Source organism: Eschrichtius robustus, chromosome 3 (genome assembly GCF_028021215.1).
Source record: "Eschrichtius robustus isolate mEscRob2 chromosome 3, mEscRob2.pri, whole genome shotgun sequence".
Taxonomy (NCBI): domain Eukaryota; kingdom Metazoa; phylum Chordata; class Mammalia; order Artiodactyla; family Eschrichtiidae; genus Eschrichtius; species Eschrichtius robustus.
This window is the reverse complement of record NC_090826.1, coordinates 131,075,633-131,092,495: the sequence shown is the minus strand read 5'-3', so window position 1 is coordinate 131,092,495 and position 16,863 is coordinate 131,075,633. Positions and strand designations below refer to the sequence as shown.

Here is a 16,863-nt window from a genome sequence, read left to right as displayed (position 1 = left end):
AAGATCAACATGTAACCAGGTAAGAGGAAAGGAAAAAAATAAATAAAAGGAATTGAGATGGGACCTGTGCCCCTGGGAGGGAGCTGTGAAAGCAGAAAGGTTCGCTCACCCTGGAACCTCCTTTACCTACTGGGAGATCAGCTGGGACAGAAAGGAAGCTTCAGAGGCTCAGAGGAGAGTGCAGTGGCTGGCTTGTGGCAGGTAGGCTAGAGAGAGACCAGTACAGAGAGTCCTGGACACCTTGGTGTACTTCTCAGCCCAAGACACACTCCTGCTGGTGTGTACAGTGGCTGGGTGCTGAAACTTGGGCTTCAACAGAAAGATCTGAGAAAAGGACTTGGTTTGGCTGTGTGGAGACAGCCTGAAGGTCATGTAGTGTGGTGTGGGCCACAACTTGGGGTGTGGGCAGGACAGAGCCCAGGCCTGTCACAGGAGATCCATTATCAACTTGCACACAAAGGGAGGGGCATGGCCTCATCATAGCATCCTCATTCTCAGCGTGCTCATGACGGACACAACTCTGCTGCTATGAGCAAGCATTGGTGGGTTGCCCACACACAGGCGGGGCTCAAATCTGATCCAGTTGCCGGCAGGGGCGTGACTCTGGTGAATTTATGCAGCTGGCAGTTTTGTGAGCGAAGTGCCTGTGGGACATGCAAGTGGATTACTGTTGCTCCCTTGTCTGGGGCAGGTCAGGCGTTAGAAGCAGTGGACTTTGTGGGCATGCACATGCGGAGGCAGGGCTGGAATATGGGCTGATTCCCAGCACTCCCAGATGGGTCAAGGTCCTGCCGTGCAACTACGGCAGGTCTGTGTGTTGCAGTTTCAGTGGATTTGCACTGGCGGCTTTGTGAACACAGCGCCTGAGGGACTTGATTGCCCATGTTCCCACAGCTAAGGTGGGGCTGAGGGCAGTGCCAACAACACTGTACTTTGTGAATGTGCACAAGGGGTGACAGGCAATGTCAAAGAGTAAACGTCTTGGTGAACAGCTCCTGCAGAGGAATACTCAGCAGCTCCTTTCCCAGTGACAGTGCTCCAGTCCAGCTTATCTCACACCACAGCTTAGAACCGACTCTAGGGGCTTCTACTCCAACAACTGGGGAGCCGACCCTGCCACCGACAGGGATGTGACATCCAGCGCAGGCTCTGGTCACCACACCACCAATCACACCCCCAATCAAGGGGATAACAGCCAGCACTCCCTGAGGAAAGACATGGTAGGCATCCATATCAAAAACATCCCTCACATCAAAAATATTAGACTCATGCAGGCTACACAGGGATGTTCCCTGTGTACAAAAACAGCTTTTCAAGACCACAGTAGATAACCGTTTCTCCTAAATTCATAGTCAGAGAAATATAAGTAAAATGAAGAGGTAGGAACTACTCCCAATTAAAAGAACAAGAGAAAATGCCTGAAAGAACAATGAAACAGATCTCTCCAGTCTACTAGACTCTGAGTTCAAAAGGGAGGTAATAAAAATGCAGAAGGAATTAAGAAAGGGTATTGATAGAAATGAAGATCACTGTAACAAGAAACTATGAAGAGGAGCCAATCAAAATTAGACAACTTAAATGCTGAGATGAAAATTGAGCTAAAGGCAATAAGAAATAGCAAACTAAATAATACAGAAGAACGAATGAATGATCTGGAAGATAGAATAATGGAAATCACCAAATAAGAATAGCAGACAGAAAGACAAATGAAAAAAAAAAAATGAAAACAACATACGAGACCTATGGGATAATATAAAGTGTGCCAACTAGGCATAACAGGGGTCCCAGAAGGAGAAGAAAGAGAAAAGGGGATAAAAAAATCTATCTGGAGAAATTATGGCTGAAAGCTTCCCAAACTTAAAGAAAGAAATAGATATCCAGGTACAGGAAGCACAGAGGGTCCCAAACAAGAGGAACCCAAATAGACCTACACCAAGACATATTATAACTAAAATGGCAAAAGTTACAGATATAGAAAAACAAAAAGTCAGTTACAAGGGAATCCCCATAAGGCTATCAGCTGAATTCTCTACAGAAATGCTGCATGGTGGAAGGGAGTGGCAAGATATATTCTAAGTCATGAAAGGGAAAAACCTTCAACCTAGGAAAATCTACCCAGAAAGATGATCATTTAGAATAGAAGGAGAGAGAAAGAATTTCTCAGACAAGCAAAAACTAAAAGGATACAGCAATACTAAACCTTTCCTAAAAGACATATTGAAAGGTCTTCTTCAAATAGAAAAGAAATAAGAATCTATAGGAAAGAAAAAATCACAATAGGAAAAGCAAATATATAAAAGGATTGTAGATCACTTACCAGTACAGAGGTTTTTTTTTAAAAAATCAAAAAATTTTGTGAAAGCAATTATAATTACAATAAACAGCAAAAGGATAAACATGAAGATGTAAAATAGGACATGATAAAATGTAGGGGAGGGAAGTAAGAAAATGTAGATTTTTTTTTTAGACTGTGTTTGAGATTATGTGATTACCAGTCTAAAGCAAGTAGAGCTAGTAATGGGTTAGCATACTTGAAAACCAGGGTAACCACAAATCAAAAACATACAATAGATTCCAAAAAAGCAAAAAGAAGAGAACTCAAGCATAATAGAAAAGAAAACCATCAAACATAAAAGGAAAAACAAAAGGAAAAGAAAGGAATAGAGAAGAAATACAAAATCAACTGGAAAATAAGCTTTAAAATGGCAATAAATACATATATATCAGTAATTACCCCAAATGTCATGGACTAAATGCTCCAATCAAAAGACAAAGAGTGGCAGATTGGATAATAACATGAGAGCCTACAATATTGCTGCCTATAAGACACTCACTTTAGGGTGAAGGACACACACAGACTGAAAATGAGGGGATGGAAAAAGATACTTCAGGCAAATGGAAGTGACAAGAAAGCAGGGGTAGCAATACTCATATCAGACAAAATAGACTTTAAAACAAAGCCCATAAAGAAAGATAAAGAAGAACATCATATAATGATAAAAGGATCAATACAAGAAGAGGACGTTATACTCGTTAATATATATGTCCCCAATATATGAGCACCTAAATACATAAAACAAATACTAACAGACATAAAGGGAGAAATTTATGGGAATACAAAAGTAGGAGACTTTAACATCCCACTGATGTCAATGGACAGATCTTCCAGACAGAAAATCAATAAGGCAGTGGAGACCCTACATGACACAATAGAACAGTTAGATTTAATTAATATCTTCAAGACATTACATCCAAAAAAACCCAGAATACATATTATTTTCAAGCGCACATGGGACATTCTCTAGGAAAGACCACATACTAGGAAAGAAAACAACTCTCAACAAATTTAAGAGTATAGAAATTATTTTAAGGCTCTTTTCTGACCACACAGTATGAAGCTAGAAATCAACCACAGAATGAGAAATGAAAAAAAAAAGATTATATGGAGACTAAAAAACATGCTACTAAAAAACCAATGAGTCAACAATGAAATAAAAAAGGAAATTAAAAAATATCTCGACACAAATGACAATGAAAACACAACCATACAAAATCTATGGAGGCAGCAAAAGCAGTCCTAAGAGGGAAGTTCATAGCAATACAGGCCTTCCTCAAAAATAAGAAAAATCTCAAATAAACAACCTAACCTACCACCTAAAAGAATTAGAAAAGAAGAACAAGCAAAACCTAAAGTCAGCTGAAGGAAGGAAACAATAAAGATCAGAGAGGAAATAAATAAAGATTAAAAAAAAAACAATGGAAAAAACTAATAAACCCAAGAGCTGGTTTTTTGAAAGGATAAACAAAATCAATAAACCTCTGGCCAGGCTCACCAAGAAGAAAAGAGAGAGGTCCTAAATGAACAAAATAAGAAATGAAAGGGAAAAATAACAACTGACATTGCAGAAATACAAAAAATCATAAGAAAACAATATGAACAATTATATGCCAACAAATTGGACAACCTAGAGGAAATGGATAAGTTTCTAGAAACGTACAGCCCACCAAAACTGAATCAAAAAGAAATAGATGGGGCTTCCCTGGTAGTGCAGTGGTTAAGAATCCGCCTGCCAATGCAGGGGACATGGGTTCGAGCCCTGGTCCGGAAAGATCCCACATGCCATGGAGCAACTAAGCCCGTGCACCACAACTACTGAGCTTGCACTCTAGAGCCCACAAGTCACAACTACTGAGCCCATGTGCCACAACTACTGAAGCCCGTGCGCCTAGAGCCCGTGCTCCGCAACAAGAGAAGCCACCGCAATGAGAAGCCTGTGTGCAGCAACAAAGACCCAATGCAGCCAAAAAGAAATTAATTAATTAATTATTTTTTTTAAAAAAAAGAAGAAATAGATGATTTGAACAGACCAATCACTGGAATTTAAATAGAATCTGTAATTTAAAAAAAAAAAACAAAAGAAAAAAAAAGTCCCAAACCAAAAATTCCCTGCAGACAAAAGTCCAGGACTGGATGGCTTCTCTGGGGAATTCCACCAAACATAAAAAGAACTTATATAACAATCCTTCTTAAACTCTTCCAGAAGATTAAGGGGGACAGAACATTCCCTAAGTCATTCTATGAAGCTATCATCACCTTGATACCAAAACCAGACAAAAACACTACCAAAAAAGAAAATTACAGGCCAATACCTTTGACGAATATAGATGCCAAAATCTTGAACAAAACATTAGCAAACCAAATCCAACAACACATAAAAAGGGTCATACATCATGATGAAGTTAGATTCATCCCAGGGTCATAAGAGTGGTTCAGCAAATCAATCAATGTGATACACTACATCAACAAAAGACAAAAACCACATGATCATCTCAGTAGATGCAGAAAAACTATTTGACAAAATTCAACGCCCATTCATGATAAAAACTCTCACCAAAGTGAGTGCAGAGGGAACATATCTCAGCATAATAAAAGCTATTTATGACAAACTCACAGCCAACATAATTCTCAACACTGAAAAGCTGAAATCCTTTCTGCTAAAATCTGGAACAAGATAAGGATGCCCACTCTTGCCACTTTTATTCAACATAGTATTGGAAGTCCTAGCCACAGCAATAAGACAAGAAAAAGAAATAAAAGGTATCCAAATCAGAAGGGAAGAGGTAAAATTGTCATTATATGCAGATGACATGATACTATATATACAAAACCCTAAAGACTCCACACAAAAACCACTAGAACTGATAAACGAATTCAGCAAGGTAGCAAGATACAGGATTAACATACAGAAATCTTGCATTCTTTACACTAACAATGAAATATCAGAAAGAAAAAGTAAAAAAAAAAATCCCTTTGAAAATAACATCAAAAAAATAATAAAATATTTAGAAATAAACCTGACCAACGAGATGAAAGACTTACATGCTGAGAAGTATAAAACATTAATAAAGGAAACTGAAGATGATTCAAAGAAATGGAAAGATATCCCATGCTCTTGGAAGAATTAATATTGTTAAAATGGCCATACTACCCAATGGAAGCTACAGATTTAATGTGATCCCTATCAAAATACCAATGGCATTTTCCACAAAACTAGAAAAAATAATCATAAAATATATAAATATAAGGAACTACAGAGGATCTAGAACTGCTAAAGCAATCCTGAGGAAAAAGAGCAAAGTTGGAGGCATAACCCTCCCAGACTTCAGAAAAACTATACTGGTATATATACCAATATACCAAAACTATATATACCAATATATATACCAATATACCAAAACTATATTGGTATTGGCACAAAAACAGACATATGGATCAATGGAACAGAACAGAGGGTCTAGAAATAAACCCACACAGCTACGGTCAATTAATCTTCGACAAAGGAGGCAAAAATATACAATGGGAAAAAGACAGTCTCTTCAGCAAGTGGTGCTGGAGAAGTTGGACACCCACAAGTAAATCAGTGAAGTTAGAACACACCCTCACACCATACACAAAAATAAATTCAAAATGGCTTAAAGACTTAAACATAAGACAAGACACCATAAAACTCCTAGAAGAGATTATAGGCAAAACATTCTCTGATATAAATCGTACAAATATGTTTTTAGGTCAGTCTCCCAAGGCAACAGAAATAAAAACAAAAATAATCAAATTGGACCTAATTAAACTTCCAAGCTTTTGCACAGCAAAGGAGACCATAAACAAAACAGAAAGACAACCAACAGAATGGGAGAAAATATTTGCAAATGATGCAACTGGCAAGGGCTTAATTTCCAAAATATACAAACGGCTCATACAGGTCAATATCAAAAAAAAAAAAACAAACAACCCGATCAAAAAGTAGGCAGAGGACCTAAATAAATATTTCTCCAACAAAGACATACAGATGGCCAACAGGCACATGAAAAGATATCCACACTGCTATTGAGAAATTCAAACCAAAACTACAATGAGGTATCATAACAATGGTCAGAATGGCCATCATTAAAAGGTCTACAAATAATAAATGCTGGAGAGGATGTGGAGAAAAGGGAACCCTCCTACACTGTTGGTGGGAATGTAAATTGATGCAGCCACTATGGAGAGTATGGAGGTTCCTTAATAAACTAAAAATAGAGTTACCATACGATCCAGCAATCCTACTCCTGGGCATATATCCAGAAAAGACAGAAACTCTAATTCAAAAAGACACATGCACCCCTATGTTCAGAGCTGCACTATTTACAATAGCCAAGACATGGAAGCAACCTAAGTGTCCATCAACAGATGAATGGATAAAGAAGATGTGGTGTATATATATAATATGTATGTATACCCTATATTATATATATTCCATTATATATAATGGAATATTACTCAGCCATAAAAAAGAATGAAATAATGCCATTTGCAGTAACACGAGTGGATCTAGAGATTATCATATTAAGTGAAGTAAGCCAGACAAAGACAAATATTATATGATATCACTTATATGTGGAATCTAAAAAAATGATACAAATGAACTTATTTACAAAATAGAAACAGACTCACAGACATAGGAAACAAATTTATGGTTACCAAAGTGGAAAGGATGGGGAAGGGATAAATTAGGAGTTTGGAATTAACAGATATACCCTACTATATATAAACTAGATAAACAACAAGGTGCTATGGTATAGCACAGGGAACTATATTCAGTATCTTGTAATAACCAAAATGAAAGGGAATCTCATAAAGAACTGAATATATAGATATATAAAATTGATATATATATATAGACTGAATCACTTTGCTGTACACCAGAAACTAATACAACATTGTTAATCAACTACACTTCAATTAAAAAAGAGAGAGAGAAAAAGAAAAAAAGGGAGAGGGCCCAAGTCAATAAAATCTGAAATGAAAAAGGAGAAGTTAGAGCTGACACCACAGAAATACAAAGGATCATGGAGACTACTATGAACGACTCTATGCCAATAAAATGCACAACCTAGAAGAAGTGGACAAATTCTTAGAAAGGTACGATCTCCCAAGACTGAACCAGGAAGAAACAGAAATTGAAACAGTACTGAAATTGAATCAGTAATTTAAAATCTCCCAACAAACAAAAGTCAAGGACCAAAGAGCTTCACAGGTGAATTCTACCAAACATTTAGAGATGACTTAACACCTATCCTATTCCAAAAAATTGCAGAGGAAAGAACACTTCTAAACTCTTCTATGAAGCCATCATACCTGATGGCTGATGCCTGACACCAAAACCAGACGAAGATATCACACACAAAAAGAAAATTACAGGCCAATATCACTGATGAACACAGATGCAAAAATCCTCAACAAAATAATACTAGCGAACTGAATCCAACAGTACATTAAAAGGATCACACACCATGATCAAGTGAGATTTATCCTAGGGATGCAAGGATTTTTAAATATCTGCAAATTAATGTGATACACCATGTTAACAAACTGAAGAGTAAAAACCATACAATCATCTCAAAAGATGCAGAAAAAGCTTTTGATAAAATTCAACATCGATTTATGATAAAATAAAAACTCTCCAGAAAGTGGGCATAGAGGGAACATACTTCAGTATAATAAAGGCTACATATATGAGAAACCTACAGCTAACAGCATCCTCAATGGTGAAAAGCTGAAAGCGTTTCCTCTAAGATCAGGAACAAGACAAGGATGCCCTCTCTCACCACTTTTTTAATTTATTTTTTTGGGCTGCGTTGGGTCTTCATTGCTGCATGGGCTTTTCTCTAGTTGTGGCGAGCAGCAGCTACTCTTCATTGTGGTGCACAGGCTTCTCATTGCGGTGGCTTCTCTTGTTGCAGAGCACGGGCTCTAGGCATGTGGGCTTCAGTACTTGTGGCACGTGGGCTCTAGAGCGCAGGCTCAGTAGTTGTGGTGCAACTTAGTTGCTTAGTAGTGGGCTTAGTTGCTCTGTGGCATGTGGGATCTTCCTGGACCAGGGATCAAACCGTGTCCCCTGCAGTGGCAGGCAGATTCTTAACCACTGTGCCACCAAGGAAGTCTCTCACCACTTTTATTCAACATAGTTTTGGAAGTCCTTGCCACAGCAATCAGAGAAGAAAAAGAAATAAATGGAACCCAAATTGGAAAGGAAGAAGTAAAACTGTCATTGTTTGCAGATGACATGATACTATACATAGAAAATCCTAAAGATGCCTCAAGAAAACTACTAGAACTCATCAAAGAATTTGGTAAAGTTGCAGGTACAAAATTAATAGACAAAAATCTGTTGCATTTCTGTCCACTAACATGAAGTATCAGAAGGAGGAATTAAGGAAACAATCCCATTTATCATCACATTGAAAAGAATAAAATACCTAGTAATAAACCTACCTGAGAAGGCAGAAGACCTGTACTCTGAAAACTGTAAGACGCTGATGAAAGAAACTGAACACAACACAAACAGATGGAAAGATATACTGTGTTCTTGGATTGGAAGAATCAATATTGTTAAAATTACCACACTACCCAAGGTAATCTACAGATTCAATGCAACCCCTATCAAATGACCAATGGCATTTTTCACAGAACCAGAACAAATAATTTAAAAATTTGTATGGGAACACAAAAGACCCCGAATAGCCAAAACAATCTGGAGAAAAAAGAACAGAGCTGGAGGAATCATGCTCCCTGACTTCAGATTCTCCTACAGAGCTACAGTAATCAAAACAGTATGATACTTGCACAAAAACAGACACATAGATCAATGGGACAGGCCAGAAAGGCCAGATATAAACCCACGCCATTATAGTCAATTAATCTACAACAAAGGAGGCAAGAATATACAATGGAGAAAAGACAGTCTCTTCAATAAGTGGTGCTGGGAAGACTGGACAGCTACATAAAAGAGAATTAGAACATTCTCTAACACCATATAGAAAAATAAACTCAAAATGAATTAGGAGTTTGGGATTCAAATAAACATACTACTGTATATAAAATAGATAACCAACAAGGACCTACTGTCTAGCACAGGAAACTATACTCAATATTTTGTAATAACTTACAATGGAAGAGAATGTAAAAAAGAATAGTAACTGAATCATTTTACTGTACATCTGAAACTAACACAACATTGTAAGTCAACTATATTTCAATAAAAATTAAAAAAATAAACAACCCCCCCCACAAAAGTTCTATGAATAATACTATGAATTAAGCTCGCTACTTTTGAAAAAAATGTTTTAAAAACCCCTCAAAATGGATTAAAGACCTAAATGTAAGACCAGATACTATGAAACTCCTAGAGGAAAACACAGGCAGAACACTCTTTGACACAATTGCAGCAATATTTTTTTGGATGCGTCTCTTAAAGTAAAGGAAATAAAAGCAAAAATAAACACATGGGACCTAATTACACTTAAAAGCCTTTGCACGGCAAAGGAAACCATCGACAAAACGAAAAGACAACCTACTGAATGGGAGAAAATATTTGCAAATGATACGACCAATAAGGGATTATACACATTGAAGCATTCAGGGGTAAAGGAATATGATGTATGCAGTATACTCTCAAATTATTGAAAGAAAAATATTTATATAATAAGGACAAAATGATAGAGAAAATGTGGCAAAATGTTAACAAGTGGTGAATCTTGGTAAAGGGTACGTGAAAGTTTTCTTTTTCCCACAATTTTTTATACATTTGAATTTTTTTCAAATAAAGTTTAAAAATTATTTTTCCAATCTGATAGGTTAAGAAATGTTTTGATGTATGTTTCTTTAGTTATGTGTAATGGTGAGTATCCTTTCATATGTTTATTTTACACCTGAATATCTTTTTTACACATCGCTTATTCATATCCTTTGCCTATTTTTCTAATGTATTTTTTATGGTTTTTCTCATTTGTATTTGAATTTGTATGAGTCTTAATGGGAATTAGTGTTTTTTCTGACACATATGCGCAAAATAGGTTTTCTGAGTTTGGCATTACTTAATTTAGTTTATGGTGCTTTATTGGTTGTTACTGTTGCTATGAACAATATTTAATTTTTATGCAATCAAATTTATCAATCTTTCTATATGGCTTCTGGATTATATCCTGCTTAGAAAGGCCGTTTTTACCCCCAGCCTACTAATGCTTTCTTCTAGTACTTTTAGAATTTAATTTTTTAGGTTTAATTTATTTATCAGTTGGGAATTCCATCTGTTTAAAGAATTTATTTTTTCCCCAAATCACCAGTTTTACTAAAGACACATATTAAACAATTTTACTTTCCTCCACTGACTTGAAACATCTACTTCTGGACCCTTCTCAGCGCCACTGATCTATTCCTTCTTTAGTTCCAAACTGTTTGTATTGTTTTAATATTTTTTTTTTTTTGGTAAATTATTTATTTATTTATTTATTTATGGCTGTGTTGGGTCTTCGTTTCTGTGCGAGGGCTTTCTCCAGTTGTGGCAAGTGGGGGCCACTCTTCATTGCAGTGCACGGGCCTCTCACTATCGCGGCCTCTCTTGTTGCGGAGCACAGGCTCCAGACGCGCAGGCTCAGTAATCGTGGCTCACGGGCCCAGCTGCTCCGCGGCATGTGGGATCTTCCGGGACCAGGGCTCGAACCCGTGTCCCCTGCGTTGGCAGGCGGATTCTTAACCACTGCGCCACCAGGGAAGCCCCTGTTTTAATATTTCTTAAAGCCAATGATTCTAATATTAAATTTTGGAAACTACCTGGCTGTTCCAGCATAAATAGTTATCCATTGGTATCTGAGGAGGATTGGTTCCAGGATTGCCCTCCACCCCACTCCCCTGTGCCCCCAGGATACCAAAATTCATGGATGCTCAAGACTCATATAAAATGGCACAGTATTTGCATAATAACCTACACAATCCTCCCATATACTTTAAATCATCTCTAGGTTAACTTATAATACCTAATACAATGTAAATGTTATGTAAATAGTTGCCAGCACCTGACAAATTCAAACATTATCTTTGGGAACTTTATGGAATTTTTTTTCAAATTTTTGATCCACAGTTGGTTGAATCTGTGAATGCAGAACCAGCAAATATGGAAAGCCAACTGTATGTATGTGTGTGTGTGTGTGTATGTGTATGTGTGTCTGTGTGTGTGTGTATGTGTGTGTGTGTATCCTCCTTAATCAATCCCTTCCTTTGCATTTCATGACCCCCACGTTGCTGGTTTTCCTCCTTTCTCTACGCTAGTTATTCCCAGCTTCCTTTGTCAGTTGCTTTTTCACTAATCATCCTTCAATATTTGGAAAAATTTTAGGGCTTTTCTCTTCTCTCTTCCTACTAGGTGATCTCATTGGCATTGATTCTTTTAACCTTGTTTATGGTGCTTTTTGTAAAAAAAGTTTTATATTTATATAAAATATTTAAAAGTTTTAAATTTATATACAAATATATCAATTTTCTTTTATGGCTTCAGGGTTATATCCTGCCTAAAAAGGGTTAAGCCATAGTTTAATTATTATGACTTCATTACTATGTTGATGACTCCTAAATTTTAATCTCAGCCTAGCCTCTTTTCTAAGATACAGATGCATATAAACAGTGAGCTGCTCAGTGTCTCTATTTAGCTATCTCACAGGCATTTCAAACTGAATATATCTAAAATGGAACCCATGATTTTACCTCCTCAAATTGTTCCCCTCTCCATTTCATTTCTAGTACAGATTCCCAGAAATGAGACTGCCGAGTCAAAGAGTGTGAACAAAAAGTGTGTAATTTTGATATACTGCCCAATTTCCTTATAGAGGGGTTATATCAATTTATACTTACACTAGCAGTGTAGATATTTCTCCATGGTCTTGTCAACAGGGTGTGTAATCAAACTTCTGGATACTTGCAATCTGATAGATTACAAATTTGTAATCTGATAGATAAAAAATAGTACTGTGGTATAGTTTTAATTCGTTTTTCAGTTATTATGAACAAACTTGAGCAGATTTTCATATGTTTAAGGGCAATCTGAACTTCTTGTTTACTGCCCATTTTTCTGTTAGGTCACTGGTCTAGGTTATTGACCAATAGGAGCTCTTGATGTATTAAGGATATATCGTCTGTAATATGAATTGAAAATATTTTCCCCCAGTTTGTCTTTGATTTTTGTCTTGATATTGTTTTGTTTTACCATGCAGAAATTTTTAATTTTTATATAGTTAAATCTATCAATATTTTCTTCTATGCTTTCTGGGTTAGTCAATTACACAGGCCTTCTTCATTTCAAGATTATAAAGGAATTGCTTCATGTCATCTGCTACTATTTTCATGGTTTCACTTTGTATTTTTTAAATCTTTGATCCATTGGAAGTTATCCTGTTGGACAGAAGAGTGGTATTAAGGAATAAAATGAACCATGTCTTTCCTTTGCTTAAAACCCTTTAATGGTTTTCTTTTCTTTTTTAAAATAAATTTATTTATTTATTTATTTTTGGCTGTGTTGGGTCTTCGTTGCTGTGCGTGGGCTTTCTCTAGTTGCGGCGAGCAGGGGTTACTCTTCATGTGGTGTTCAGGTTTCTCACTGCAGTGGCTTCTCTTGTTGCAGAGCATGGGCTCTAGGCGTGCGGGCTTCAGTAGTTGTGGCTCAGGGCTCTAGAGCACAGGTTAAGTAGTTGTGGTGCACAGGCTTAGTTGCTCCACAGCATGTGGGATCTTCCCAGACCAGGGCTCGAACCCATGTCTCCTGCATTGGCAGGCGGATCCTTAACCACTGCACCACCAGGAAAGCCCTTTTAATGGTTTTCTATTGGTCTTAAGATTACATTTCAAATTCTTAACATGGTCTATTAACTCCATTGTGATCTGGCTCTATTCTTTCTGTAAAATCATTATGTTACATCCTCCCTTTTGCCCTCTGGATCTCACTGGGTTTCTTTCAGTTCCTTGAACTTGTTACGCTTCATGTTTCAGAATTTTGTATGAACTGTTCCAGAACCAAAGTTAAATCTCTCTGTAATACACTGTTAAATCATCCAGGGCTTCTTCTCTGTAGCACCCATTAACTGTAATTATTTATTTATGTAATTATGAATTCAATGGCTATCTTCCCTGCTAGATTATAATTTCCACTAGAAGCAGACACCCTAGGCATCTTGTTCATTACTGTAGCCTTTGTTCCCAAGCACAGTGGCTGAAGTATAGTAGCTTTACAAATACTTATTAAATGAATGAATAAATGAAAAATAACAGGTTTAATAAAAAAATCCTTCTAATAACATCCAATTTCATTTTTCTGATTATTAGTTCAAATAATCTCTAATCTACAATTTATTCTGCTGAACAATCATATAATCAGGAAGGAAGTGCTTTATAAAAATGACCAATACCAAGTATCCTATCAGTAATAAACTGTATTCTGGCTTATAAATTAGCCTTTTATGAATATGTCTAGGGAAATCAATCCCTGAAAACTTTAGTTTTGCTAACAGAACACAAAATTGTCCTCTAAAATAAAAACCAGGCTTAGTATTTATAACATTTCTTTGATATTATGAGTTAGAATTAGCAGTAAATACCTAACAGGTATATGTTAGCACAATAGTGAACCCATATTGTTCTCCTGACAAATACATTGTGAATGCATCAAACCACCAAGTACAACTCACCTCTTGAAAGTTATGTTGAGTGAACTTGTCTGCTATCCTTAGCAACTCACGACATGAATGTGTGTCAGCAAAAGCCCGAATGCCCAGGCAGTTAGAAGGATCTAACTGTCTCTTTAAGAATTCACAACAGGCTTCCTGTATTTCTGCCAGCTGAAGGAGGCAAGCAGCTGGCAGAAGGGTCTGAACATTGCCCTCTTCCACAGTTATCTGGGAGGTATATGCAAAGTCTATCAGTAGTTCCATAGCCCTCTCATCTATGTCTCGGATCACAACTTCCGTCTGACGGCTCTCTGCCAATTCTCCTGTAAACATAGCTCGGAAGTAGGGACTACAGGCTGACAAAATGACTCGATGGGCATATATCTTCTTAGCGCCCACAACTAGCACCACATCGCACAGCTCCCGGTGCTTTCTCAGAAGGTTAATCACTTCCAAGGTTTGTCGAGGGTGCTTGTCTGAGATATAGGGCATGCGGGCAGGTTGGGGAACCCCTTCTGGCAGTTTGTTGGGGTCTCCAAGGGTGCAGCGGCTTGTTACATCCATTCCAGTCTCTCCTGGTCGAATGTTGGTACACCTACAGAGATGGGGGTGGGAGAGAGAAGAGAAGATGGGAATATTTTTAGAAGCTCATTCCTGCATTTCACATGTATTTTGTATGTAGAAATTCAGGTGCTAACTTACTAGGTAAATGCCACAAACTTAAATTATTGACAAATAATTAGAACTAAGATATTTGGGTTTTCATAATCATCACACTGTATCTATCAACATGGAGAAAAAAGAGAATCTATGCCCCTCAATTAAGATGATAACTATGCTTTTAACAAATATTTACTAGTTCTTATATTTTACAAAGCATTTTGCTATGGACTGAGGAAAATTCAAAGAAATATAAAGAGGCAATCGGGGAACCTAATTATCTAGAAGGAGAAACACATGAATAGCCAGAAAGGGGGCAACCAGGATAAAAAATGTGGTTCAGAAAGGCAAAATCTATAGTTATTTGTTTATACTGGAACATAGACCTGACTGGCATAAGCTATCAGGTTATTACAAAGGTATGTATTTTTTTGTGTGTGAAGTAGGAATATTACATTGCGTTTTTCCAGAGCTTAGGTGAAATATCCTACACACATGCTTCAGATCGTTATACTTCTGTTTCTGATCCTCTACTTACTAAGCAGTCTTCTGACTCATATGAGTCTCAGAAACTAATCATCTATGACTGTACTGAGATAGTCTAATACTGGCCTGCAAGAGACAGTATCAGTTTACTACCCCTAAAGCTGTAGCACTGACAAAACCGACAGTATAATAAAACACTAGAGTGTTGACAGAATCCCCAGGGAAGGAGAGGAGAATCTAAAAGGGCATTTTAGGAAGAAGAAACTACACTTAGCTCTTCCTTTCTTCAGCAGCAACCTGTTTTTCCCAAGTACTTATAAATTCAATATTTCTATGCTTGGCCTCAGCCTACAGGTAACTGTATTCTATAGTACAAACTGTTCATAATTCCTGACATCTGGTAGAAACAGCACTGTTTATGCTTGACAATTTAAAACTGAAACGTAAAACTGAGCAGTTAAAGGATAATTTTTACCACCCATGTAAACAAGCAAAAAAGCTTTTAGCCACAGTACTTAATGGTCTCTTGTTTGTAGTAGATGCTGAAATAATAAATCACGTGGTTAACAGTGGTACACTCAAGCTTTAAAAAAGAACCACCATTAAAGACAAGACCATTTAAAAATTTTCCATTATAATACTGACATTGTATGTTGAAATTAAAGAGTTTTTGTTGTGACCTTAATTATGTACACAGATGGTACTGTTGAACTCAGACATAAACAATTTTTTATTTCACCTAAGTACAATATGGAAGCTAATTTCTACATATCTACTTTTTTTTTTTAAAAAAACAGTATGCAAATAAAACACTTACGATTGTATTAGATTGTATAGATTCTGACTTTCAAGAATCGGTAATTTCTCTATTCTTATCAACTGTCTGGTTTGCAAACTTGGAAGGAATTCTCTTAAATGTGGTCATTCTCAAAAGTTCTGTTTTATCTTCTCTCTATACACATTCTTGGGGAAGTGCATTTAATCTCATGGTTCCCATCACCCATATGTCAATGGCTAAAGGATTCTTAACTCCTACCTGGATAAATCCCGAATTTGGATCCATACGAATGTCCCACCATCACTCAAACTCAATTTATCTTAATGATATATCTAAAACTGATTCCTTGACTCTCTACTTTTGTACAAGTATATGTCTCTCCTCTAGTCTTCCCCAGATCAGTAAAAGGCAGTTTCATTGTTCCAGCTGCTCAGGCCAAAAATCTTTTTTTAAAAAAATTAATTAATTGATTAATTTATTTTTGGCTGCACTGGGTCTTCGTTGCTGCACATAGGCTTTCTCTAGTTGTGTCGAGTGGGGGCCACTCTTTGTTGCGGAGCACAGGCTCTAGGCACGCGGGCTTCAGTAGTTGTGGCACGTGGTCTCAGTAGTTGTGGTCTGCAGGCTTAGTTGCTCCGCAGCATGTGGGATCTTCCCGGACCAGGGCTCGAACCTGTGTCCCCTGCATTGACAGGCAGATTCTTAACCACTGAGCCACTAGGGAAGTCCCAGGCCAATAATCTTGGAGCCCCTTCCCTTCCACATACCCTCAAACCCAATCCATCAGCAAATTCTGTCATTCTACCTCCAAATAATACCTAGAATCCAACCATTTCTTTACCTTTCCACTAGTCCCACCCTAATTCAGGGTATCCTCACACTTCTTTATATGATAATAGCCTCATAAGTGG

General features: G+C 37.2%; 1 protein-coding gene across 3 annotated transcripts in view; it reads right to left on the bottom strand.

The window, feature by feature from the left end:
• Positions 1–16,863, bottom strand: part of KLHL20 (kelch like family member 20) — a 79,597-nt gene that overhangs the window by 49,910 nt on the left and 12,824 nt on the right. For all 3 annotated transcript variants that reach the window (XM_068541264.1, XM_068541265.1, XM_068541266.1), the window contains one exon: positions 14,050–14,623. In XM_068541264.1, the coding sequence (XP_068397365.1) occupies positions 14,050–14,623 (574 nt within the window). The remainder of the gene's footprint in view (positions 1–14,049; positions 14,624–16,863) is intronic.